The 24,439-nt window shown below is 52.3% G+C and overlaps 11 protein-coding genes across 11 annotated transcripts; 5 read left to right on the forward strand and 6 right to left on the reverse strand.

The window, feature by feature from the left end:
* Positions 1–32: 32 nt before the first annotated feature.
* On the reverse strand, positions 33–206 carry COCMIDRAFT_106952 (uncharacterized protein; the record flags this gene model as incomplete). Its single annotated transcript, XM_007694145.1, has 1 exon — positions 33–206. One exon carries the CDS (start codon positions 204–206, stop codon positions 33–35), a length of 174 nt encoding a protein of 57 aa, XP_007692335.1.
* A 47-nt stretch (positions 207–253) lies between these two features.
* COCMIDRAFT_106953 (uncharacterized protein) lies at positions 254–983 on the reverse strand (the record flags this gene model as incomplete). The annotated part of the gene is made up of 4 exons (XM_007694146.1): positions 254–318; positions 372–504; positions 561–827; positions 963–983. The coding sequence occupies 4 exons, from the start codon at positions 981–983 to the stop codon at positions 254–256; spliced, it is 486 nt and encodes a 161-aa protein (XP_007692336.1).
* Positions 984–1,931: 948 nt separating this feature from the next.
* Positions 1,932–4,017, forward strand: COCMIDRAFT_30027 (uncharacterized protein; the record flags this gene model as incomplete). The annotated part of the gene is made up of 2 exons (XM_007694134.1): positions 1,932–2,412; positions 2,462–4,017. The coding sequence occupies 2 exons, from the start codon at positions 1,932–1,934 to the stop codon at positions 4,015–4,017; spliced, it is 2,037 nt and encodes a 678-aa protein (XP_007692324.1).
* Positions 4,018–4,265: 248 nt separating this feature from the next.
* On the reverse strand, positions 4,266–4,844 carry COCMIDRAFT_9097 (uncharacterized protein; the record flags this gene model as incomplete). The annotated part of the gene is made up of 1 exon (XM_007694130.1): positions 4,266–4,844. The coding sequence occupies one exon, from the start codon at positions 4,842–4,844 to the stop codon at positions 4,266–4,268; it is 579 nt and encodes a 192-aa protein (XP_007692320.1).
* A 642-nt stretch (positions 4,845–5,486) lies between these two features.
* Positions 5,487–7,048, forward strand: COCMIDRAFT_9098 (uncharacterized protein; the record flags this gene model as incomplete). The annotated part of the gene is made up of 3 exons (XM_007694131.1): positions 5,487–5,751; positions 5,805–6,653; positions 6,720–7,048. The coding sequence occupies 3 exons, from the start codon at positions 5,487–5,489 to the stop codon at positions 7,046–7,048; spliced, it is 1,443 nt and encodes a 480-aa protein (XP_007692321.1).
* Positions 7,049–8,096: 1,048 nt separating this feature from the next.
* COCMIDRAFT_106900 (uncharacterized protein) lies at positions 8,097–11,881 on the reverse strand (the record flags this gene model as incomplete). Its single annotated transcript, XM_007694147.1, has 3 exons — positions 8,097–11,181; positions 11,239–11,357; positions 11,426–11,881. 3 exons carry the CDS (start codon positions 11,879–11,881, stop codon positions 8,097–8,099), a joined length of 3,660 nt encoding a protein of 1,219 aa, XP_007692337.1.
* A 549-nt stretch (positions 11,882–12,430) lies between these two features.
* COCMIDRAFT_30031 (uncharacterized protein) lies at positions 12,431–13,496 on the reverse strand (the record flags this gene model as incomplete). The annotated part of the gene is made up of 2 exons (XM_007694135.1): positions 12,431–12,780; positions 12,833–13,496. The coding sequence occupies 2 exons, from the start codon at positions 13,494–13,496 to the stop codon at positions 12,431–12,433; spliced, it is 1,014 nt and encodes a 337-aa protein (XP_007692325.1).
* Positions 13,497–14,887: 1,391 nt separating this feature from the next.
* Positions 14,888–15,229, reverse strand: COCMIDRAFT_106931 (uncharacterized protein; the record flags this gene model as incomplete). The annotated part of the gene is made up of 1 exon (XM_007694148.1): positions 14,888–15,229. A coding segment is annotated over one exon (342 nt), but the record flags the coding sequence as incomplete, so codon positions are not given.
* A 1,715-nt stretch (positions 15,230–16,944) lies between these two features.
* Positions 16,945–20,825, forward strand: COCMIDRAFT_9101 (uncharacterized protein; the record flags this gene model as incomplete). The annotated part of the gene is made up of 6 exons (XM_007694132.1): positions 16,945–17,019; positions 17,088–17,118; positions 17,209–17,745; positions 17,813–20,437; positions 20,489–20,622; positions 20,679–20,825. The coding sequence occupies 6 exons, from the start codon at positions 16,945–16,947 to the stop codon at positions 20,823–20,825; spliced, it is 3,549 nt and encodes a 1,182-aa protein (XP_007692322.1).
* Positions 20,826–21,505: 680 nt separating this feature from the next.
* Positions 21,506–22,268, forward strand: COCMIDRAFT_9102 (uncharacterized protein; the record flags this gene model as incomplete). The annotated part of the gene is made up of 3 exons (XM_007694133.1): positions 21,506–21,556; positions 21,717–22,177; positions 22,238–22,268. 3 exons carry the CDS (start codon positions 21,506–21,508, stop codon positions 22,266–22,268), a joined length of 543 nt encoding a protein of 180 aa, XP_007692323.1.
* Positions 22,269–22,804: 536 nt separating this feature from the next.
* Positions 22,805–23,973, forward strand: COCMIDRAFT_106916 (uncharacterized protein; the record flags this gene model as incomplete). Its single annotated transcript, XM_007694149.1, has 3 exons — positions 22,805–23,012; positions 23,072–23,426; positions 23,502–23,973. The coding sequence occupies 3 exons, from the start codon at positions 22,805–22,807 to the stop codon at positions 23,971–23,973; spliced, it is 1,035 nt and encodes a 344-aa protein (XP_007692339.1).
* Between the last annotated feature and the right edge of the window lie 466 nt (positions 23,974–24,439).

Below are 24,439 nucleotides of genomic sequence, written 5' to 3' on the forward strand. Positions count from 1 at the left end.
GCGTAAGTGATATTTGAAGACAGGGAAATGATTCATGATACGTTTCCCATACATGGCAATTCCAAGAAACCAAATCCTTCCGAAGAACGTCCAGCACTAGTCGCCCGGCGCAAATCGCCGAGGAGAATGCTTCCTTTGCCACAAGGGTGCAACTTTGCACAATGCATGCAAAGAGTGTTCCAGCCCCATCCGTAACCTGTTCGCATTCTGCACCTCGCATCCTGCCAAACAGTCTACAAAACCAACCGATCATTTATTTGGGAGCCTCCTTGGCGTCAATGGCAGCCTCCTCACCCATGGCAGTAAGGACAATGACGTCTAGCAACTGGTCAGTACAAATTTTTGGTATAGGCTTCCCAGGTGTAACTCACTAGTGTCCTTGCCGTCCTCAGTGAACAGCTTGGTGATCTTGTCGCCAACCTCACCATCGGGAACCTTGACGTCGTCCTTGGTAGCGCCGTCGTCGGTCATGAGGGAAAGGAAGCCGTCGTCAGTAACATCGAGCTGTGTATGTTGTTAGGCGAGGGGTAGTCGCAAGCAAGACGTGCGGGGCTACTTACGAGCTGGTACTCGCGACGCGAAACGTTGGGGACGTCCATATTGTGGGTGGAAGGGCACAGTTCTTCGAGCTTCTTGCCAGTGAAAAGGTCAATGGCGACCAAGTGAACCTTTGCGTGGCCGTGCTTTCCCGTCTTGGAGGTGCTCATGTCGACGATCTTGCAGGGGCGGTTCTTGATGCAGACGAAACCGTTCTTCCTCAAAGCAGAGCACTGCATGGGGAACGTCTTGGAGGCACCGGCATCGGCGCTCTCGAAGGTGTGCTCATGCTACAGCAGGCCATTAGTATGCGAGAAGGAGTGGCAGCGCACGAGGGTAAGACGGCGAGGCGCAAGCGGCGACGATGGTCGACCAAGGTGGGGTAAAGAGAGCACATGCGGGGTTGAAGTCTGAAGAAAACGTACCTGCGCGTCGTTGTCGGCCATGGTGATGAATGAGAGTTGAAAGCGACGGGTGAGGAAGAAGGAAGAGGCTCAAGTCGGGCTGCTGGGCGAAAAGCAGTAGGGAGTGGGCGGCGGTACTTTAATGGGGATGGGAGAGAGAAGCCAGCCAGCGTTTGTGTGCATTTTTGATTTTGGACAGACGCTAACGCCACGCACAGACCAGCGGCCGAGGATGCCAGCCTTGTCGGGAGGGGCGCGTGGGAGGCTTTCCTTTGCGCCGTCGAATCGTCGTATTATTCATGCTGTGTCTAGTATACCCCTTGTGTTCTAGTATGGGCTAGCATGCCTTACTTGGCTATGTAAGTATGTGGGCAACCCAAAGAAGCGCGCGCCTGTTGGAATATCATGGTTGTGCCTTGCTGGTGTCCATGGAGCCCCCCATCTTTGATGCTTTTCTTCCCCTCTATTATTATTATTAATAATAACAGACAATTCCTCTTCTACCAGCCATCTCCAATAGTTATTCAGGCCCTCTTTTTTTTTCCTTCTAGGGTCTTCGGGATACCTACATAGCAAGTGGGGTCGACATCAAGTCTATCGCGTGAGCATGCTCCGTGGAATACTTACTAGTACAGTACTACATTCCCAGTGTTCTGGCAGCGCAGTAAATCTGCTACCGCCCTATGATTCTACCTCGCCAGCAAAGGGATCAATGCGGCTACCGACGACGTATGGTAACAGCTACATTATTAGTTTTCCAATACCTATAGGTTTTCCTGCTCTAGACACTGCGTGCAGACACTCTTGACACTACACTGTCTCAGTTGTCAGGGGGCTTGTGCCAGAAGAGACGGAAGCTCTAGCAGCGCCAAGCCCCGACTACTCCAACGACTACCATGCTACATCCACCACCACCATCACCTGTTCGTGTCGGATTGAATCATTTAGTGCGTCTACTGCCCTTGCATTGCTCCTACTTGCCACATCGCCATGTGGGGCTTGGATAGGCTCTCTCAGTACTCGACACCTACCGGCACGCCGCCTCCACGTCGCGACTCCCGTTCACCAGCTCCCCGAAGAGGCTATCCAGTCTCGGCCCAGCCCGTGAGGCCTGGCCTAACCCCGCGCTCCTCCTCGCTGACACAGCTCGTATCTCCTAATACCTCCACCACAAGCCTGCCGCTATCTGAGCGCCTACCCAATGGCGGACTACGCAGGCGACAGACAGGCGGTGCGCCGCCAAACGTCCCCGATCCTATACACGTACTCGAGGCTATAATGGGAGGGCCACCACGCAATGGGCCGACAACAAACGGACATGGTGTCGGAGATATGCTCGAGAAGCCGGAGCAGTTGGACGAGCATGTTGATTTCCAGGGCCTGAGCCTGCAAGACTTCGTCGCTGACAAGCCTGCTGAGCGACAGCCGCCCACTTCTGTACATACATATAGCGCACAGTCAGTTGAAGAATGTACGTGCTGTTGTTCTGCATCGCAAGTCTTTGCTCATTGTACCTCCAGATGACAAGGACAAGGACACGTTTGAGGACCTACACAAGTCCATATTGGCATGCGATGAAGTGCTCAAGTCGGTCGAAGCCAACCTTACAAATTTCCAGTCTGATCTCGAAGCCGTATCTGCAGAGATAGAGTCTCTCCAGAACCGATCGATTGCCCTCAATACGAAGTTGGAAAATCGCAAGGTGGTCGAGAAGCTGTTGGGTCCCGCTGTAGAAGACATCAGCATCTCTCCAGCTGTTGTGCGCAAGATCGCTGAAGGGCCTGTTGATGAGGGCTTTGTGAGTGCCCTTGCAGAAGTCGAAAAACGCTCCAAGACGATCCGTGACAAAGCCCAAGAGAATCCAGACTTGATGGCTGTCAAGGACGTCAAACCTTTGCTAGACGATCTCATCCATCGCGCCGTCGAGCGAGTACGAGACTACATAGTGGCGCAGATCAAGGCTGTCCGCTCCCCATCTATAAATGCACAAGTCATTCAGCAGCAGGCATTCTTGAAATTCAAAGACCTATACGCATTCCTCGCAAGACACCACGCAGAGCTCGCGCAGCAGATTGCCCAGGCATACATCCACACAATGCGCTGGTACTATCTCAATCATTTCACACGCTATAGAACAGCACTTGAGAAGATCAAAGTACATGCTATGGACAGATACGACATCTTAGGCGAAGACCCAAGCGCTAGGAGAAGCGGCACGCTGCTCGGTCAATCGCGGAACGCACCCACATCCTATGACGCCTTTTCACTTGGACGACGACGTGACGCGTTGAAAAGCTCCTCAGCCAATGCTCTACCAGCAAACGTTGCTGAAGACGAAAAGTCACCCCACTATCTTGAAGTCCCCTTCCGCAGCTTCAATCTTGCCCTCATCGACAACGCCTGCTTCGAGTACACCTTTGTCTCCGCATACTTTGCTCCTGCACAAAACTTCCACGCCATCTCGAGGACCTTTAATTCCATCTTTGATCCCACACTCGCAGTAGGACAGGCAGTCACGAAGTCGCTCGTAGAATCAACCACCGACACCCTTGGTATCCTCCTCTGCGTGCGCCTCAACCAGCACTTCGCCTTTGAGCTCCAGCGGAGAAAAGTGCCAACAGTCGAGGGCTACATCAACGCAACGAACATGTTGCTCTGGCCGCGTTTCCAGCAGGTCTTCGACATGCACTGCACTTCGCTCCAAAAAATCACCGCCTCGCTACCCGGTCGCCCCTCCACAGGCGCAGCTCTGCTATCCTCCGGCTCCTCTAGCGCGGCTTCCACAGCGCCGACGCCCCTCACGCAAAAGTTTGCAAACCTACTGCAAGGTATACTGGCGCTCTCGTCAGAGGCAGGCGATGACGAGCCCGTCAGCGTATCTGTGGGACGACTGAGGAGCGAATACGAAGCTTACCTCAGTAAGCTAAGCAAAGGGATCAGCGATGCTAGGAAGAAGGACAGGTTCCTCTGCAACAACTACAGTCTGGTGTGTACCATACTTGCGGATGTGGAGGGCAAGCTTGGGGAGGAGACGAGGGAGCGGTTTGAGAAGCTTAGGGATTCTTTTGATAAGTGAATCCACATTATGCAATGGATGATGATATAAGCAGTCTTATCTGACGCTGCACAATTCGAATAGAAGCAGTGACATGTCTGTGATTTGGTAAAAGTGTATTGGTGATATGGTGGTCTCTACTTGGTTTTTTTTCTAGGCTCCTGTCCACACAATAGCGTGACAATGCGTCGTCGCTATGCAACCATTTCGATCTATATATTTACTCCAATCATCCTTCCCTCGTTTTTACTTTTGTTTTCCTGCCAAACTTAAGCCTTCAGGGGGGCCCAGTCCTTGACGGACTGCTCCGACATGAAGCCACCAATGTATGTAGTCTTGCCTAAGTTGAAACCCTTGCTCCTCAGCAACATGTACATGGCGTTGAGGTGGAAGAAGCTGTTGGGGATGGCAAAGTCGTTTGTGAAGCTCGTCAGAGTGCTCATGTGTAGTGTCTTGGGGCCGACTTCGACATCGAAGTCCTTGTCGGTGCTCTCGTTGTACGCCTTTGCGTCAACGGCCTCAAGGAGGGCGAGGAGCTGCTTGAAGAAGTTGATGACGTCGTCGAGCGAGGAGAAGGAAGAAGGGTCCAGGTTTGGTCCCGTAGCGGACTCGGCGGCGAGCTTGAGGCTCTGGATTCCTGCGAGTTGGAACTTGGCGAGGATGATGGGCTGCATGCGGAAAGGCAGCATGTCGCCGAGCTGGGCGTTGAGCACATCGCTCTCAGATGGCAGGTTGGAGTTTTCCTTTGAGAGCTCCTCTTTGGCGGCGGTGAGGAAGCTAATGGCGCTCTTGGAGATGCCACGCATCACTGGGACGGTGGCGTCGTAGAAAGTGAGAGAAGCAGACATTGTGAAGGCGTAGAGAGATATCTAGTGTGGATGTGATGAAGAGAGAGAGAACAATTGGGGAGAGAAGATGGTAGAAGAGGAACAGCGGTGACTATATCTACAAACCTTCTCAGAAGAGATCTCCCCACCGCCCGCTAATGCATTCTGCGACGCAATGATCCACCGTTTGTTTTTATCTCCGCAACCCGACGCGCTAAAGTGTTACCGTGATACTCGGCCTTGAGTCGTCCGCGCGATGAGCTGTTACATGAGGGTCTTGCCGAAGCATCGGCAGCCATTGGACCAAGGCTATTTGTCCAGGGGCGGAATAAGATTCAGCAGTACTAGAAATGTCTAGAAGCGTATCAGGTGACATTGATGTCGATTCGTGTCACTATCTCGGAAAGTTGGCAGAGCGCTTTGTGTACAGTGTACTGTGTAACCGTGGTGGAGGGGCGCGATGCGAGTGGACATTCCCGCCCACCAGGCCAGGCCCTGCCAGTGGCACGGACCGAAGAAATCGACAACTTGCCACCCGGACATTTCGGCCTTAACGCAGAGGCGATGGCCACCTCCCTGCTACAGGCTCGACAGAATCGATCTTGTTTGCAGTAATCTACACTGATCTCAGACTCTTCCAAGTTTCCACTTTCAGTATACAGAATGGCGAAGCGCAAGCGGACCACGGCGCACTCCAATGCCGTCAAGAAACAGGCAAATGGCATTCCCAGCCCACCCCACGAGGCAAGCCCACTTGAGCCAGCTTCTGTTCATTCGGTCATCTCGCCAGAGGAAATTGAAGTTGCGGTGGATACCCTTCGGTCGCTTGCCGAGCATCCTCTCCTGATCAAGTCAAAAGCATGCAGAGATCTGAGGACTGCTGTATTTGACTTTCGTCAAGCATGCACCACTGGCTTAAACTCAGCTGGTACGTCCAAGATGGCTCGCTCCAATGGTACTAAAGGCTAAGCGACACCATAGACGGCAGTAATCTCACTGCGCGTATATCTGGGGCGCTTACAGACTCCAAGTACAGAGATGCTCTCATCTTGCTGGCCGAGATGCGCATCAGGAAAGAGACCCCAACACTGGGTGCTCTCTGCCGCTGGGTGCGCACTTTGGATGTTGTATCTGGACTCAGCATTCACGTGCAAGTGCCGAATCACAGAGTCGTAGGCGCCAATGCTGACAACGACCAACTCATCCAAGTGCTCGACTCCATACTCCGAGTCACTGGCCCAACAGACGTGACAACTAACGGTGCAGACGCATCTGCAGGTATCTCGCTACAAGAAACATGGGACTTGCGAAGCACCAGCAAGCCCACACGCCATATACGGAGTAGCGTTGAAGACAAGTCCATCTTCACCTCATGTCCTTCAGACCTCAAACAGCGCTTCCGCATCATCGAGACTACTGAGGGACTTCAGCGCAAACCACCTAATCTCCACCCTGCCATTCTGTACGCCTCGCAAGACGATACAGTGCTGCTAGGCACAGGGCCCGAGACGGAATGCTTCAAGCACCCCATTGTACCCAACCTCCGTTTAATCAAGGATGTGCTCTCTCCAGACGAATGCTCTACCATTATCGCCGCAGGAGAGACAATGGAGTTCATACCTGATGCACCCATGCGCCCACAAGGCGAAGATACCAGTGTGCTAGCCCACAACTTTTACTGGATCGTCGACCAAGCCTTCCACGACAAGCTCTGGGATAGAGTAAAGGCGTTTGTCCCAGAGAGCGTAGCAGGCAAGAAGGTCCGAGGAATTAATCGTCGCTTCAGGGTATACCGATATGTGCCTGGTGCAGAGTATCGCTGTCATATCGGTACGTCCAGTTGTAACTTCCCCAAGTTTCTGAAATGCTTTACTAATTGTTCCTTCCGCTGTTCAGATGGTGCATGGCCGCCCTCAGGCATCGACCCCGTCACAGACAAATACCAATACGATGCCTCGCCGCCCAATGCCCGCCAGTCCTCCCTCTTCACCTTTCTCATCTACCTCAACGACGAGTTCAAGGGCGGCGAAACTACGTTCTTCATACCAAGTGTGAAAGAGGGCGTTATCAATGCTTACCCGGTTAAACCTATCATGGGTAGCGTTGCTGTCTTCCCACATGGCGAGGCTCAGGGCGCACTATTACATGAGGGTACGGGTGTGGTCGAGGGCGCAAAGTACGTCATCAGGACTGATGTCGAATACGATGTCGATGCTACTATATAAAGTGTTGTTTTGTTACTGGATACATTATGTACCCGTTTGTCGTATTTCAAATCTGAGCCGGATACGAATTTGTCTCTTTGCTTTGTCCACAAGGACACTTACCAAGTATTATCTTGCAATCACTCAAAAGGACCCAAAACTGGATTTTCAACTTTTCCATTAATTTTTTTTTTAAAAAAAACCCCCATGTACCTAAGAACCCTTCTCTGCAAACTCTCTCGAGTAAAAAAAATAAAGTAAAGAAATCAAGGCGATCGCAAGAAAAAACACAGCGTGTTCAAAGGAAAAAAAATTAGAATTAAAATATCAATACCACAAAAATGATTTCCCATGATGTTATTCTAAAAAAAACACGAAGCAGAAGGAAGAAACAGCAAAAAAAAAGAAGAAGAAGAAAAAGAACGGAAAGTGAGACCTTGCGACAACTAACCAGAGTTGACACAACTTACTTTTTTTCCCCTTCTCTTTCTCTCTCCAAGTAACGCCTGTTTACCGGGAAGAAAGAAAAGAAGAAGAAGAAGAAGAAGAAGAAGAAGAGGAGGAGGAGGAGGAGGAGGAGGAGGAAGGCAAAGGCGAAAGAAAGGACAGTCGGAAAAGAAAAGAAGAGTAAACCCAACGATGCCCCCTCCTCACACCTTCTCTTTCCTTTCCGAGCCTAGAGTTTCCCCCTAATTCCCAATCCCATCATGAACCACCCGACACGTGAGAGACGGAGAGGGAAGACAAAGAATCAACCACTCAAAGTTCAAGATTTCTACTTTAAGAGAGAGAGAGAGAAAAAAGCGCGTGTCCCAAGTGTCCGTCCCAAACACCCACCCCACCCCCGTCCATGCACCGCTCAAAAGCTCACTCCCCCCCAAACCCTATATATCCCCTTGAGCAAAAAAAGTGGAGGAGAAGTTTAAAAAAATCCTCCTTTCAACTAATAAACGCGGGGTGAAGGCCATGAAAGAAAAGAAAAAGACCAAGCCTGCTTTTCCCCTTCATACGGAAGAAAGAAAAAAAAGGGAGAACAAGAAGAAGAACAGTAATTCCAACCGCCGTGCCTTTACGTCCTGCTCTTCTTAGCGAGGTAGTAAGTGAGCAAGTTGAGATGCTGTTCTCTTGCCCCAGCAACGACTTTCCAGAACCCGCCGTCTTCCTTCGCAGCATCTGAGCCATTGATGCGCTGGTGGAGGGCAACGCAGAATTCAATGTCTGCTTTGCGGACATCGGCGTCTTGGTCGTCCATGCAGCGGACGGCTAGTCTACCGAGGCGAGCGGTTTGTTCGGGTGACAGGGCGAGGTTCTTTTCGCCGCTGATCTGGACGAGCGATGCGAGCGTGGTGAGCGACATGGTTAATGTGCGGGTGGGTGCTTGACCGGGGACCGAGCAGACTGAGGACTTGGAATTTGGTGAGGATGATGGGGTTGAGGCGGACAAGTCTTCGATGAGGGAAAGGACAGTTTCGAGGCAGTCGAGTGTGTGGCCATACTTGACAATCTCGTCTGCGGTTACCTCGAGATCCATGGCCATGTGCGAAGTGTTCTCGTACTGTGCTTTTGTCTGTAGAATAGTTCGAAGCACACGGGCAGAGTATCGGGCTGTCTCCTTGCGGTATAAAGAGAGCAACGCACGGATCGTCGCTAGCGCCTGTACCTTCAAATTGACAGCCTTTATCTGGGGCGTCTTCAACTCATGAACTGGTGCCTCGAGGAAGTCGAGACAAGCTACGAGTAGCTTGCCAAAGTTTTCGTCATTGGGTCCCCAAATTTCCTGATTCGACTTGACCATGTCCTGCATGCGTCGAAACATATGGGCTTCTACTGTGCGACCTTCGATCTTCCTGATACCACTCGCCAGCAGCTGTCGGTTCTTAAGCACTTCAGCATTGGCTGTGTCGTAGCTCTCTGTCTGCAAAATGCTTCCCGTACTGTTCGTCTTGTGGTGACCGCGTGGGCGTTCGTCATTGTCATTCCCCATCATGATGCCACTCGATACGCTTCCGCTACTGTGTCGACGTTCGTTGCTCTTCTCATTAATGGGTAGCTCCTCGAGGACAAGTTTTTCTGGTTCCTTCGCCATGCGCGCCGGCTCCTCGCCAACAAATGGATCTTCATACACCCGGACCGCATCTCCAGCGTCGGTCCCTCGAGTACCCGGTCGATCTGGTGTTCTCGTACTTAGACTTCGTGTCGATGAGCGCAAGCTGGCAGCCTCGAGGTGGCCCATAGACTTTGGGCTCCTTAGCATTGATGCACGGGGGCTCGGCACTGGCAGTCGGCCTGCGGAAACCCTAGGCTTCGGTGGTGTGCGTTGCGTGGGCTGTGCTGCAGGTTTCGCTAGATCTGGAATGACCATTGTGAAGTTGTCATCATCGCCCAAGTCAATCGCCTCGTTGTCTATAGCTGCACTTCCACCAAGTCCATTCCTGTGCCGGAATGGGATAGTGCCTGAGTCGTGATGGCTTTGCGACCTTACCCACGGCTTTCTCGTGGTCGATTCTCCGTCCTTCGCAGGGCTCGCAGCCGGACTTGCATGTCGTGAGCCTCCACTAAGAGTTTTGCTGTGTGCAACAGGTTGACCAATTCTTGATTTGGGACGAGCGGGGCTGACAGTTGGGCTGTTGTGAGTCTGCGATCGCGGCCGGGCAGTACTTTTCGATGTAGCTGACTTCTTTACAGTCGATGTAGCTGGCGTCTTTTCTGGCGTCATGTTAGGAGTTGACTTGCCTGGTCGCCGAACAGCGTATGGGTCGGCTGTCGCCGGTCTGTTCAGCTCAGGTCGAGGAGGGCGAATTGGACGGCGTACTGTCCCTGACATCAGCGAGCCAGTACCCGTAGAGTTCTTCAGCGCTGATTTCGTCGACTCGCCGGACATGGCTGAAGGAGGTCGTGCTGGCCCAGAAGATGGTGCAGAAAGGTTGGAAATCGTCCTTGCAGTTGTTGGTTTGCTAGGTTGCGGTTTTGCTGGTGCGGCATAAGTTGCAGCAGCAGAGTTGGGTCGCTCGGGCATGTTCTTTGCGGCAGCTAATTTGGCTCTTCTCTGCTCAGCAATCTTCTCTTTCAGAGCACTTCGCGAAGTACCGGGACCGACAGATTTCGAAAAGGATGCTGAGCTGGTCTGTGAAGAGGCGAGTGAACTATTTGGATTGTTGGGGTCCTTCTCAAGAGCGCTCCTTTCGCGCTTCTCGAATGTGTCAAGCATCTTCTCGGCCCTCTGAGGCCATACCAAGGCAAATGTCCAATATGCGCTTCGATAAGCCTCGCGCACCTTAGGGTTAGCGTCAGTGACTCCCTTTTTGATTATAGTGTCCAATGTATCCATTCCGCCAGAATGCTCAATGTGCGATGTGTGCCTCCGAATTAAGGTCTTGATCCATGTGGCAGAAAACGTTCTTGGCTGAACGTTCTTGTCCTGTGATGCGAAAAGAACATGTTGGAGCAGACGACTGCTGTATGAGACGTTTTGGAAAATGGTATCCACCGTGACGTTTCCGTTCTGCGCAGCGATGTTCTTGGTGGCAGCACACATCTTCACGAAACACTGCAACAGAATCTCGGACCAGGGATCAATGGCGGAGCCAAGCGTCTTGGCAAGCTCTTGAACCAGCAGGCAGCCATTGGTTGACATTGTCGTTCGGAGTGAGTTTGCAACTTTGAGGATGCCATCAAGAAGTGATTTGATACCAGCAACAAAAACTCCGTGGAATTCGTGCGGCGCGTTACCCTTCAGAATGCGCCTCAGCTTGGTACAATTCTTGTCTCGCGCTAACCAGTTGGCCTCGCTTTCTTTTCCCTCGTACCAAGGCGCCATGTCGCGGAAGATGTCGTCCAGCTCGCGCTGTGTATAGATGTGAATAGGGTCCATAACGACGACTTCGGCAGGCGGCGGTAGTTCGGACGCATAGCTGTCTGCTAAACCCACGTCAGGTTGCAATTGCTCCGCTCGCTTCGCAGAAATACTGCGTGAAAATGAAGCCGGTTGGGGTGGGAGTTGTGTTTGTTGCGGTGGTGGCTGTGGCGCTACGTCTGCATCCTTTGTCATTGCGGCGTCGTCGAGGTGTGTTGTGATGTAGCTGGCGATGGCTTTCCGGACGTTCATAGCAACGAGCTGCTTCTTCAAATTCGCTTTGGCGTGTTCTGGTGCATATCTGTCGATCTATCAGTCATGTTCCGCAAGCCATTGCTACCAACCCAACCGCACATACCCAAAGAGGTCGACAACGGCCTTCTTGGCCGTGTCGCGCACGCCAGCATCAGCATCTTCGAGATTTGCGACGAGCTGGTTCGAGTAGCTCTTAAAGGGCAAGCCTTCGGTCTTGTTCATCTGTTGTCACGATAACATTAGACTTGTCATTCTGGAGGCCATGCGCGTCGGCCGCAAAGAAAGCCCACCTTTACTACCCAGGCCATGGACGCCTCCTTGGCGCGCGGGTTGGTGCTCTTGACGGCATCGTGGATGAGCGCATCGATCTCTGCAGAAAACAGGTAGTGCAGATCAGCGAGGATTTGCGAGGCGGCAATGCGATGGCTCTCGCGCGCATCGCCCAGCTTGTCGGCGAGAATGGAGCATAGGACCGAGGATTGCGAGGTGAGAATGTGTGTGTCCTTTTGTAGCTGCAGTCGCTTGATGAAGTGGCTCAGTGTCGAGAAGCCTGTCGAGACGAGGGCGGCGGAGGTGGCGGCGGTACAGGCGATGCGGATGCACTCGAAGATTGGGGCCTGGCAGTTCTCAGGGACTCTGTTGTGTTTGATGCTCGACTTGAGGGTGTTGAAGAGCGCTAGACGGGACTGGACATCTGTCGAGGGCTTCTGGAGGGCCTTGAGCAGATCCGACGTCTCTTTCTCCATGGTGGGCACAAAAAGGGCCCGTTGGGAGAGATTGATCCTATACTGTTAGAGGCGGGGGTTGAATGTGTTGTGAGCGTTGTTTATGGCCCGCACGGTACTGCCGTAGTTGCGTTCGCGCTAAGCCAGTCGCTCAGCAACCCGTGCGCCCTCCTAATGCACAACCCTGGCGCCTCCAGCGCCCCTCCCCCCATGGCCGATCCACCCTTGGAATCTTCGAGATAGACAATGGGCCTTTTACTTGACCTGTTCAAGCCACTCTCCACGTGTGCTTGCTCTTGCGCATCACATCTCCAACGAAAACAGCCCACGCCGATCAGAGTCTTCAATCCCGCGGGCTTGCCACGTCAGACCGAGAAAGCCATTACAGGAAACATCCATGTTACGAATCCAGTCAAGCGTGCGGCCTTTAACGTCACATTCCTTTGTTATTTATCAACAATATCAACAATGCCCACGGCTACACATGACATTTGACGAGCCAATGGCTTTTATCCTCTCTCCCCGAGACTAGCAGCCTGCATCGGGCTCATTCAACAACAACAAGCCCTTCTAAGACTCGAGGTTCTGAGCCTGCCTCGCCTCCCACACACTGATGGCCTCTTCAGCAGCCTTGACTCCGCTAAGAGCCATGGCACCAAAGGTAGGGCCCATCCGATTGGCGCCATCAACCTCACTCAACTCCATGCCACCAACAATTAGGCCAGGCACAATCTCACGGGTGCGCTTGACAATGGCATCCTCGGCGGTGCGCATATCCAATCCGCGCATGCCGCCAAGCTTCTCGAGTTGCTGCATCGAGACAAGGCGCTTGACGGAGAAGGCACCAAAGGGGCCGTCGTGACCCGTCGTAGAAATAACAAGTGGGGCGTTGATGGTATTGGGATCCATGCAAGACTGGTCTATATAGATATTTGTCAGTGTAGGTTGCGGCGAGAGAAAAGCTCAACGTACCGTCGTGATGCATAGAGACAAGCGTCCAGTTGGTGACTACACCAGCAATGCGAACTGCATTGGGGTCATTGGCGGTAGGTGCGGGACGAGTGATGAGATCCTCAACAGTCGTAGCATTGAATAGCTTGACATTGGGAAACTGCAGAACCTTGGACAACAAGGTGGACGTGAAGAGCGCAGCGTGCTTGACCACGACAAAGTCACCCTCGTCCTCGTATGGCACACCAAGCTCATTCAAGAAGAGCTCAGCAGGCTTGCGCATGACCATGGCACTGAAGAGCTGGCCACCAAGCCAAGCTCCTCCACCAGGAGCAACGCCAGCCTCGACAATGGCAATCTTGAGATCGGGGCGCTTGGTGGCGAGCGTGAAGGCAGTGGAGAGACCACATGAGCCAGCACCAACAATGACCACGTCGGACTCGGCATAGGTGTCGAGGTCATTGAAGTAGCGGCGAGTCATGGCACGAGAGACTTGCGACTCGCGGATGGGGGCAAAGGTGAATTTGTCCCAGTTGTTCTCCAAGTCAGCAACAGTCTTGGCCTGGCCGCCAGCAACAACAGAAGCGTCCTTGACGGCAAGGTCCTTCTTTAGACTCAGGTCTTTGGCAATGCCGTTCCCATCAACGGCAGTGGGCCTTTCGTACATGGCAGCGGGAGGAGACATGATGGAAGGTGTTCAGGGGTCGAAACCTGCAGTCAGTTAGGTCTGTTCTACAGGGGTAGAGACAGAGCAGAGCAGTGCATGATCCTTTACGCAGGTATTATCCTGATCAAGTTCGAAACCGTATAATCTCAGAACGAATCCAGCCATGTCCAGCTTGAAACCAGAGTGGAGATGCACAGCAGTACTCAAGATGGACATGGCTAGAGACGAACACCGGTTCATGCAGTATACTTAGCTGTAGAAAGTACCTAGGTGACTTGAGGACAAGACGCGCGTGCGGAGCACAGTCTGCACCGTGGCAGCCATACTTGAGGTTCGAGTATCTAGATGGTGGTCAGCTCTGACTGAAGGGCATAGGCTGGAGCAGGTGAATGAGTACGAATGATGAATTGGATGCAATTGAATTCGGACTCCACAGAGGGCTCGAGGCGTTGAAAGAGGAAGAGAAGAAGAGGAAGGGTGGATTGAACAGGTGGTTAAATATTTCAAGAACCCCACCTAGCCATGCACGAATATCCTTCATCAACCGTTGGGGCGGGGTAATCGCTCTGGCTTTGGCTGTGCGGGTTGTGTAATGCGTCAGACCCCACTGTACTTGCCGTTTTGGGAGGATTGAGTGAGCACCGCGGACGATGTGATTTGTGAAGAGAGCATGCCGTGGCCGGACGTTTGCGCTAAAGATTCAACATTGGACACAACTCTGAGCAAAGAGCAAACGATTGATGGAAGGAACAGCCGGGCCATGGCACGACGATGTTAGTGCCCCACGTGTTGATACCGTTTTGGACATGCGCATGCCGCTTGTAACTTTATGCGAATAGTAGATTGAGAACGGAGACGCATGCCAGTAGAGTTTCGAAATAGAATCTGGATGATGGCAGCAATAGCGGCAGCATGGAGACGGAAATTGGGTCACCATGCCTGTTGTAGTGACAATAATAGACATATTTCCTTATTAGGAAAGACCATTTGCAACCTCTTGTTTGGACTCGCACTCCATCAGCAGGGGCTCAAGAGCAGTATTTTGGGTACACTGTGACATCAAACTTCAAATGTTCGTCAGACATGGGTTAGCAACGGGAATGCATTCGATCCTTGGAAGGTTGGCCGAAGCCTCTCGTGGGGTGGGACAGTCAAGAGAAGTAGTGATACAATGTGTGTGTGCTTGGAAGGCCCGTCAGCCTGGCATTAACTGACAAGGGCCAGATCTGTGAGTCGATCAGCCCCTACGTCACGATCAAGAGGGAAGATCAGTCATCCACAATCTGGGGCTGATGAATAAGGTTTAGTAATTACCACAGGCCTGGCTTTTGACATCGATCAAGAATGCGTGGGGCAGGGGTAAGGCAGAGAGACATGAGGTGAGAATTGAGCGCCATGACTAGTCGAGGCTAGCAACAAACGCGAATGCGACTACCAGGACAAGGGCAGGCAAGCATCCATGATGGATGTTCAAACAGGCTGGGTGTTGGGTAGCGTGCGACTGAGACAGCAGTGCGGCAACGGGGTCCAGAGGCATGGTATGCGGGCCTTGTGCGTGTGCGTGTGCGTGTGTGACAGTGTGCTTGGTGGTGCCAGGTGGGAGAGGGATGTTGTTGGCTGAGCGCAAATCGCGGTCTGAAGCTGACTCTTGGGACAGGGCAGATCAGCAGGGACCGTTCGGCTGGATGAAACGTGTCCGTGTTGGTGTCGTTATTCCCGTTTGTTTCAGGATCCGGGAAGCGCGCAAATGAGCGAGTGCCGACAGGGCAAATAATTTCCGCAGATAATAGCGCAACGTTGCAAGAACAGCAGTCAAGATGGGCCTGATGTTGAGGCTGTGTGAGGGCCTTGGGTGGGTTTGGGCAGGGTGTGGTGGGGTGGAAGGGTGCGGATGCAAGTGGTACAAGGGTGGATAATATGGGTCCTTCAATCTCGTGAGGTTACCATGATTCTGCGTCGGGTGGGTGCACTTTGGCAGCCAGACAGGCAGCCCGGCGCTGAAACGAGCGGATGGTACAAACAGCTCTACTGTGTGCATGGTAGCACTGGGCCATTGGGCATCTGGTGGTTGGGTTGAAGAGACAGATGGGTACCTGCATCATGGCATGCTAGACAGAGACACAGACGCAGACATGGAAACATAGAGCAACGTACTTGGGGTGACAGACAGGTACGTATGACGAGGCTGGAAGGGCAGGAGGCTGGGAGGAAGCAATGGGCGGTGATTAGCAATGACGATGCTTGTTCGAGGCCCTGTTCGACTCGTGATGCTGATGGCCCACGGCTGCGCTGTGCTCGATGTTGGTGTTCTGTGCTGTGCAGTGCAGTGCAGTGCAGTGCTGTCCTTTGACAGGAGCATGACGGCACTGTTCATGTTGGCCGCCACCCGACCGCAGCGGCTGATTATACTACGTATTCATATATGTATATGTGTGTACCTTGGAGTCCAGTGGGGGTGCGTGTGTATGGAGTCTAATATGTCGAGAATAGACGGTGTGAGAGCGGTTGCAATTTAGGCGGGACGACATGGCATTGGCGCAGGTTACGAGAGGCGAAGGAGCAGACGATCTGCGATGGCGTGTGTCTTGGCAGGGCCTCCACGCCTTTACGCCCTCATAGTGCTCTGCTAGCGTAGCGTGAAGCAATGTACGCAGTCCGTGATGAGAAATGCCCGTCTAGCACTCGCCTAGCACTCGCCTAGCACTCGCTGTCGCTGTCGCTGTCGCTGTCTGTGTCTGCTAGGGGAAAGAGGGGAGAAGGCAGACACAGCAGACAGCGCAGACAGCGCAGACAGCCCATACCCAACTGTCACAGCCACACCTCATGGCAGCCACATATCGCAGCCACAGCCACAGCCACAGCCGCAGCCAGCGTCCAGCAGCTGGACATCAACCACCAGCTGTCCTTTACCATGTCTGCACAAGATGATGCGGGCTCCCGAGGGCCGGTGTGCAGGACATATGCAGAGGATAGCGTGCAGCTGGACACTGCGGCACTGCGGGCATGGATTCTGCCGCGTATCTCTCTCTCCTAGACCCTGTCCAGGTCAGGGCGCACCGGCGGTCGAGGCTGGTCCCGCTCATTGGCTCTGCCTCTGGCCCAGGGCCTCCCTCCACACACACATAGCACGCCAGAGGGGACGGATGTGCAGCTGTCGTCGAATACCCTCGTCGCGCACAGAGGCCGTTCACTCGCTGCCCACACCCACTCGCCCTGTCTGTGACCCTGCCGTTGTCGCCGCCGCTGCCGACGCCGCCGCCGCGCATTCTGCGACGCTGCCCACGACCAACCTGACAACGCTCTTGGGGGGGGCGGCCACCGATCGACCGACCGCCCACTCGACTGCACCACCTCCTACGCCCACCACCACGCCTACGCCTACGCCTACGCCTGGTGCTGGCTGCCGGACTCCTATCCTCTCTACCCATCCATATACGCCGGTCGCACTCCACATCGCCCCTACACCATGGATAGCCCAGGAGCCTATCCAGAGTCTCCAATCGACGACGAGGTCGTGTATCCCTGCAAAGGATGTGGAGAGGTATGCACTCGCGCCGCCCCCAGCAATGACTTGTCCCTCTTGCCAGCCTGCTCACATACGCCCTCTAGATCCTTGAAGAAGGAAAAGCATTCGAGCTCGGTATGCCCTCCTTGCTATGCCCTCCCTGCCCGGCTCCGCCCTACACTGCCCAACCCATATCCTCCCCGCATGCTCGCTAACACTGTCCAGCTGGCAACCGATGGCACATCGACTGCTTCCGCTGCAACACCTGCGGCACCCTTCTCGACTCCGATGCGAATCTGCTCCTTCTGGGCGACGGCTCCCTGATATGCAACAACTGTACATATAGCTGCAACCACTGCGGCAATAAGATCGAAGACCTCGCCATTCTGACTGGTGACCAAGCATTTTGTGCCAATTGCTTCAGGTGCCGGAATTGCAAGCGCAAGATTGAAAATCTCCGCTATGCCCGTACTTCACAGGGAATCTTCTGCATGTCATGTCATGAGTCGCTCATGGCCCGCCGGCGCAAGAAATCGAAAAAGCCGCCCTCAATTGCACCAAAAGTAGACAAGTCTCTGCCAGCTCTGCCTCCTCAGGAGCCAACCAGCAGCTCTTTCACCCCAGACCTGGACACGCCCTCGGAAGCCTTTTCGGAGCCTCCTACAACTGATGCATCTCCTAGGCCACCTCACCCTAGAAGAGGCGATTCGTCTTCAAACTTCAGGCGCGATGCATCGCCTATTCCAGATCTGTCTCGAAAAGGTGCGTCTTGCCAAACACCCACACCCCGTCGGTTTCAATCCACAGCTAATGAATCTACAATCCACAGACAACACAACACTTCCCGCCACAACCTACGGCAAAGACACCAGTCGCTCAGAACCTGCTGATACTGGCGACGACGGCATCCTTCTTCCCTTCGCTCTCGACCCAAACCCGGCACCGGGCCCATCACCCCTAGGTCGACCTACGAGCAGAATCACCGACCGACAAGGAGCAAAGTCAGCAGGAAACGTAGAGGGAAAGAGCGGCCGTGACTACTTCAACAGGCCCACAGCAGACCATCGCGACAAGCTCAAGGAGAATGGCTCACGAGATGCCTCCAAAGAACGAAGGCAGACTTACCAGCCGCAGGCTGGAAGCCCCCATATTGCTTACCAGGAGAAGGGAAGACAACCTTCGGACACAATGGTGGACACGCTCAAGAAGAAGAAGGATGGCATCAACGACTCTACTTTAGCTGAACCTAGGTCCAAGAGTCAGCATGCTTCTCCTGCACCGTCTTCCGCTGTAGAGCCCTTTAAGCTACAAGACGTTCCAAAGAGCAAGAAGGCAGATGCAAAGCGCAAAGACTCTGATGATGCAGCTTCCTCATACAGCCAGCCACAACAACGCAGTACTTCCAATACCGCTACGCCTTCCCGCCATAGTCGTTCTTTCATGGAAGCGTCGTTTACATCTTCTCCGCCCATTGGTTCGCAAGACTCGCCCGATACTTCAGAATCGTCCTTTGGCTCCAATTTGGTTGTTGAACGGCCAGCACGTGGTGATTCTCTTAATCCCGCCGCCATCAAGTCTTCCCAACACGATCGACCTGGTGGCTCGCCCACAACTCCAACTTTGAGCCATCCGGATCGATCGTCGTCTGCGACCGCGGCCACGGCGCAATTGAATGCGGGTCTCGGCATCACTGCTGCGGCGGATACACCATCCTCCAGAAGTCTTTCAGATGTCCCTATTCTTCCTGCACGTTCGGGCGGCCGACCAGCACCACCCCCGACTGACACATTCACCTCTCCACGTGCTCCTCCACAGCCACCTTCGGCACAGATTCACAAGACGACTGAGTCTATGAGCAGCGAGGCTTCCCGTGACACTTATCCTCCGGGCGGACTTCCTCGTTACAGCCACCAGGGTGATTTCTCCATGGATGAAGACTTTGCGCGACTACTCGGCAGTCAAGAGGGTAGAGATGATAAAGAAAGTGGTGTTCTCAGAAGAGTCTCAAACGCCGTCTCGAAGCATGGGCGTAGTTTTAGTGATCGTTCCGTCACTACACGAGGCCACAAGAAATGGCCTGCCAACGGCTCTGTTGATATCAGCAGCCCCACCGTGCCCTCACCAGACTCCAAAGAAGAAGGTGCTAACCTGAGGAACGAACTGCGCCGTGCCCAACAGCGAATTGCAGAGCTTGAGGCTGAAAAGAACGGACTGCAGGAATCAATGCATAGCGCAGCCGATATCAAACAAGCCAACACAGTTTTGCGAGAAAAGCGAAACACAATGGCTGTCTTGGACACACAGCGTGAAATGGTCATTCGCGAGTTGGAGATCATGACTGAGCACCTCAAGCGCGCTAAGAACAGCCAAGGTTCCATGGACCTTGGCCAGCTCAAGTCAGACATTCTCAAAGACTTTGGAAGCTCCTTGCAGAAGCTCAAAGACAACTTGGGTCATCAAATAGAAGATTTGATCACCAAAAGATCGGAGTTGACTGAAGAGATTTCCAATCTCATCCAGATGAAAGACAAGGGTTTCCAGGAATACGAGTCGCTTACGGCCGCCAATACAAGACTTTCTGCCATGAACCGCGACATAGTAGACAACATACAGACTAACCTAAAGAACAACAAGAAGCCTGGACAAAATACTGATGTTCCTCCGAACGGTTTGGGTATATACACCGCCCAACAAAAGGGTGGAAAATCGGAGATTTCGGTAGATACAACATCCATTCCCCATGACCATTCGTACGCCAACCTTCATGACACCGAGTCTGAGGCAACTGTCGCTCAGCCACAAGTCGTCAACATCAGAAAGACGGGCAAACCTACCAAGTTCTCCACTTGGAAGAAGGGTAGTCAAGCCATTACCAAGAACGTTACAAAGGGATTCAAGGGAGCGTTTGGCTCAGAGCAGAAACAGGAGGACTATCAAATTAAAGTCATCGGTACTCCCTATGGCTCAGTACACCAACAGCCCGATCTTGTTTCCATGTCAAGCTCCATCAAGAGCAGCCAGCAAGACCAAAACGCTCAACGTGGTTGGTTTGGTGGCAAGCCTACAGGTGGTAAACCAGGTCAACCTCAATATAGGCCAATGCAGCACAACGAAAGTAGCCTCAATCTGCCTGCTGACGCCAGCACCGTGCTCTTCGGTTCAGACCTAACAGCCCGATGCGAATTCGAAAAACAGATGATCCCTCGTATCGTCAGTCGATGCATTGAAGAAGTGGAACTGCGTGGCATGGATGTTGAAGGCATATATCGGAAGAGCGGTGGCACATCCCAAGTAAACCAGGTCCGCAAAGGCTTCGAGACGGACTCAGAACATGATATTTCCGATCCCGACCTCGACATTCACTCAATCACCTCTGCGCTCAAGAATTACTTCCGAAGGCTTCCTGTACCGTTGATTACATTTGACGTCTACGACCAATTTTTGGAAGCTGGCCGTAAGTCCCAACGCTCGTTTGCTCAATTCATCACTACTAACTCTTGTCCAGAACTTGAAGAGCCGAGTGCACAAGCCAAGGCTTTGTCTGCGGCTGTCAATGAAATACCCAAGGCTCACCGCGATACCCTCCAGTTCCTTGTGTTTCATCTTTCGCGCGTCATTCAGCATGCAAATGATAATTTGGTATGCAACCCCCTAAGCATCGTTCCACATGCACTCTTTGCTAACTGCATCCTTAGATGACACCATTGAACGTTGCCGTTGTTTTCGCGCCAACCATCATGCGACCTCTGGACATTCAGCGTGAGCTTACAGATGTTCAGCAGCAACGTGTTGCCGTGCAAGCGCTCCTTGAGAACTACAAGGCTGTGTTTGGCGACGAATAGATGAGTCAGAGACAGAATCAGGCTCTTACTGAGTAGCTTGCACAGTTTCGTTGGGCATATTTCTAATGTTGAAAAGCGCTTATCCCTTATCTACTCGCCTGCGTCGCTGCATTCATATTCAATCTTCGTATGTCGATACTGGATGTTATAATATGGCTTCCACCGCTTTTTCTCTTTCATCTTCTTGTATCATACGACTCTGTACTCGGCTTTGGATGGCTTTCCTACCAACGACTGTCAGGGATGTATTGATGGTGATGATGGAATTTGTTATTATACCCTCCAGGGCTTTGTTTTTGTTTGGTTATCTTAGCGTAAGGTGTGGCATAGTCATAGATTCATGAAAAAGCAGCATACCATGCGCTTTCTGCAAGTCAATTGGAAACAAGTTCAGGGGTGTGGTATATGGTCTAGATTCCTTGACAGTGCACATGCTCCACAAGCATGTGCTGTTCCTATGCTTGGCAGTTTTGTGACGACGCGCTAACGCGCTCACGATGACGTCATGTGGTTGCCCACTAAGCGAATAAACATGTGAGGCAGCCTGTTTCCAGTACCACGCTATCACCTGTCACCTTCCACAGCTTCCTGGCATCCATCAGCAGATCTGCTTCTCATACTTCAGTCTCACACGACCCTTTCCTACCTACCAAAAAACACCTCATCTTCTCCCCTACATCATGTCTTACGCAGAGATGGCTGCCAAGGGCCCTAAGCAGAGCCCTGAAGAGGTAAGTTCATAAACAAGAGACTTCGTAGTACGTGCCATAGCTGACAATGGGGTAGGCGTAAGTGAATCCATATCTTCGTTGTTAAGGAATTGGCTCGGTAGCTGCGCTTTTTGTAGCTCTGCGATCAGACACTGCCGACAGTCCGATCCCCTGAATGCAGAAATGGATGGATTTTACAAACAGCACGAATCACAATACTGACGTAAAAGACAGTCGTGCACCCGCACCCCCACAAGTCGAACACACTCCTGATGACAGTGTTCATTCGCTCGTCGACGTAGACAGCCCCCACATTTCTTCCGTGCCCTCTGACTACGAGTCGCAATCTATCAAAACCGACACACAGGCTGAACGCATACAACGCGAAGAGGAGGTCAAGAAGGAAGCTGAGAAGCTGAAAGAACGTGCAGCCGCAAAGAAGGAGTCTGCTAAGGAGAAGGCGAAGAAGAACGCCGATAACCCTGTTGTTATTGGTAATGCCGTAGGCCTCGCCATCGTGGGTGGTATTGTTGGATTTGGTGCATACAGGCAATATGCACGCGGTGAATTGACCGGCAAAGTCGTCGCAGCCTGGGCCGCCGCGATTGGACTGTTCGGTGTTGGTGACTACTACGTCAGCCAGTATGTTTCATCACTTGCTCTTTGTGTTGCAATTGATTCATTTACTAAATTTTGAAATAGGTATTTCTTCAAGAGAAACCCACCGCAATAAATGTAGACTACGGTCTTCGTCCAAAACCATACTCAGCTCGGCCAAAGTACCGTTGTAATATCGAGTTTGGCACAGTAGCTTCATCGTCTAGACTTTGAGGGTTCAGCTTGAGTTAGTTTAAGTACGAAATGGGTACTGCTGTGTTGGAAGAATACAACAAGCTTGGAGCTTTAGACTTGACTTCGACTTCGAGAGGGATGCTTTCCCAGTCGACTTTTGTACATACGAGGTTGACATTCAATATACCCATTCTATTATCTCTATATTGAAATTTGATGAATAATGAAAAAATCCCATGTTGACTCTGCTGCATTCTTTGTCAGTGCCATATGATAAGTTGACGTAGAGAATGATGGGGTGATATCAGTTACACGGCACGTGACTGTCAATCGCCGACGATGCAGATCCCTGCGCTTTCCGCTTAGAAATGCAGGTCCCATAACTTTTGCATAGTGACGACAGCGTATCTTCCTGCCCTCAACACACGTCACGACACTCATTGGCTCTCCCTTCTTTGTTTCATATCCTTCTATACCATGTTTCGAGCGGCACCGCGACTAATTGCGCGTCCAGCGCTACGGGCTGCGTCATTGCGGTCCGTCGCACCTACCAAGCGTTACATCAGCACAGCTCCGCCATCACAAAAGTCAAGAAGTTTCAAGAGCTTGGTTGCACGGGTGGGCATCGCTGGTGCCATAATATATTACTACAACACGACGGATGTTTTCGCGGAAGAGCCGAGGCGTATGTCTAGACTTCGGATAGCACAATGATTGGAATCAGAGAACTGACGAGGCTTCCAGAACTTGTCCAGGCACTCCCAGAAACCGAAGTGGAATCCGAGCACCTTCCTACCATCGAATCGATCGCCGAAGAGCGCAAGCGAAGGCAGGCGGTGCAAGCACAATTAGAGATTCAGAAGCAAAAAGAGGCCGAAAGTGCACAGCAGAATGGTGAACAGGGAGAAATTGAAGGACTAGAAGAAGAGGCGGATCAGCAAGGCGCGTTCAACCCAGAGACTGGAGAAATCAATTGGGATTGCCCATGCTTGGGGGGTATGGCCCATGGCCCTTGCGGTGAGCAGTTCAAATCGGCATTCAGTTGCTTTGTCTACTCAAAAGAGGAACCCAAGGGCATGGACTGCATCGACAAATTCAAGTACGCTTCACCCTTTCGGAGATGCTTCAAATGAGGCCGATTCTGGAACCGCGTAGATTACTGACCAAGCATTAGGGACATGCAGAACTGCTTCCGTGAATATCCAGAGATTTACGGCTCCGAGCTTGACTCTGATGATGCTGATGACGACATGACTGCGGCCCCAGAACCGGCGGAGACATCAAATCAACCCTCCACCGATTTCGCTCCTCAGGCCGACTCCACACCTAAGCTTGCGACAACCGAAGACTCGGGATTGGTTCAAGACAAGTCCACTGGCGAGCACAAGTTAAAGCCAGTTGCCCCAGATGCTGGCCTTGTACCTGGAGAATACAGGCCCGAGAGCAAGCACAACCCGGTTTTCGATGCCAGGGGAGATATGAGCAGTGTGGAAAGCGAGAAGGAGAAAAGCAGTCAGAAGCCAAAGGACGCGAGTGGTAATGCCAAAGCCAAGAAGCAGGAGCCGGTTAGCGAGAGCAAGAGCCTGGTGCCCAAGGCCAGCCATGACGCTAGCGAGCCGGGAACAGAGAGGCTTTCCCAGAGGTAGATGGGAGAGGAGGGGACTTGAGATATGAGAGAAGCATGACTTACCACGTGTACTATATTACGTAGCTGTACTATATCACATAAGTGTAACACTATGATAATGCTTTACAAGACAATCAGCGACTGGTGATGGGAAGGATTCTCGAAAAAAAACGTTAATAGTACTACTACTACTACTGCTACTGCTACTACTACTCTAACAACACCAATGTATAGCAAGCAAGTAAAACCTGCTCGACTAATAAAAAAAAGCCCCGGAATTTCTGTGACATAAAATATCTGGGAGAGATACATATCCCATACCCGTCCCATTTCCATATCAATCGAGAGAGAAACAAAAGGAAAAAGAAGAAACGCCAGAAAACACCAAATATCCCATTTCGTTCGGAGAGCACATATGAATTGCGCACACACGATCCACATCCACATCCACATCCAACGCACGCAGTTTGTAAAAAAAAAGGGGG

Source organism: Bipolaris oryzae (assembly GCF_000523455.1).
Source record: "Bipolaris oryzae ATCC 44560 unplaced genomic scaffold scaffold_199, whole genome shotgun sequence".
Classification (NCBI taxonomy): Eukaryota; Fungi; Ascomycota; class Dothideomycetes; order Pleosporales; family Pleosporaceae; genus Bipolaris; species Bipolaris oryzae.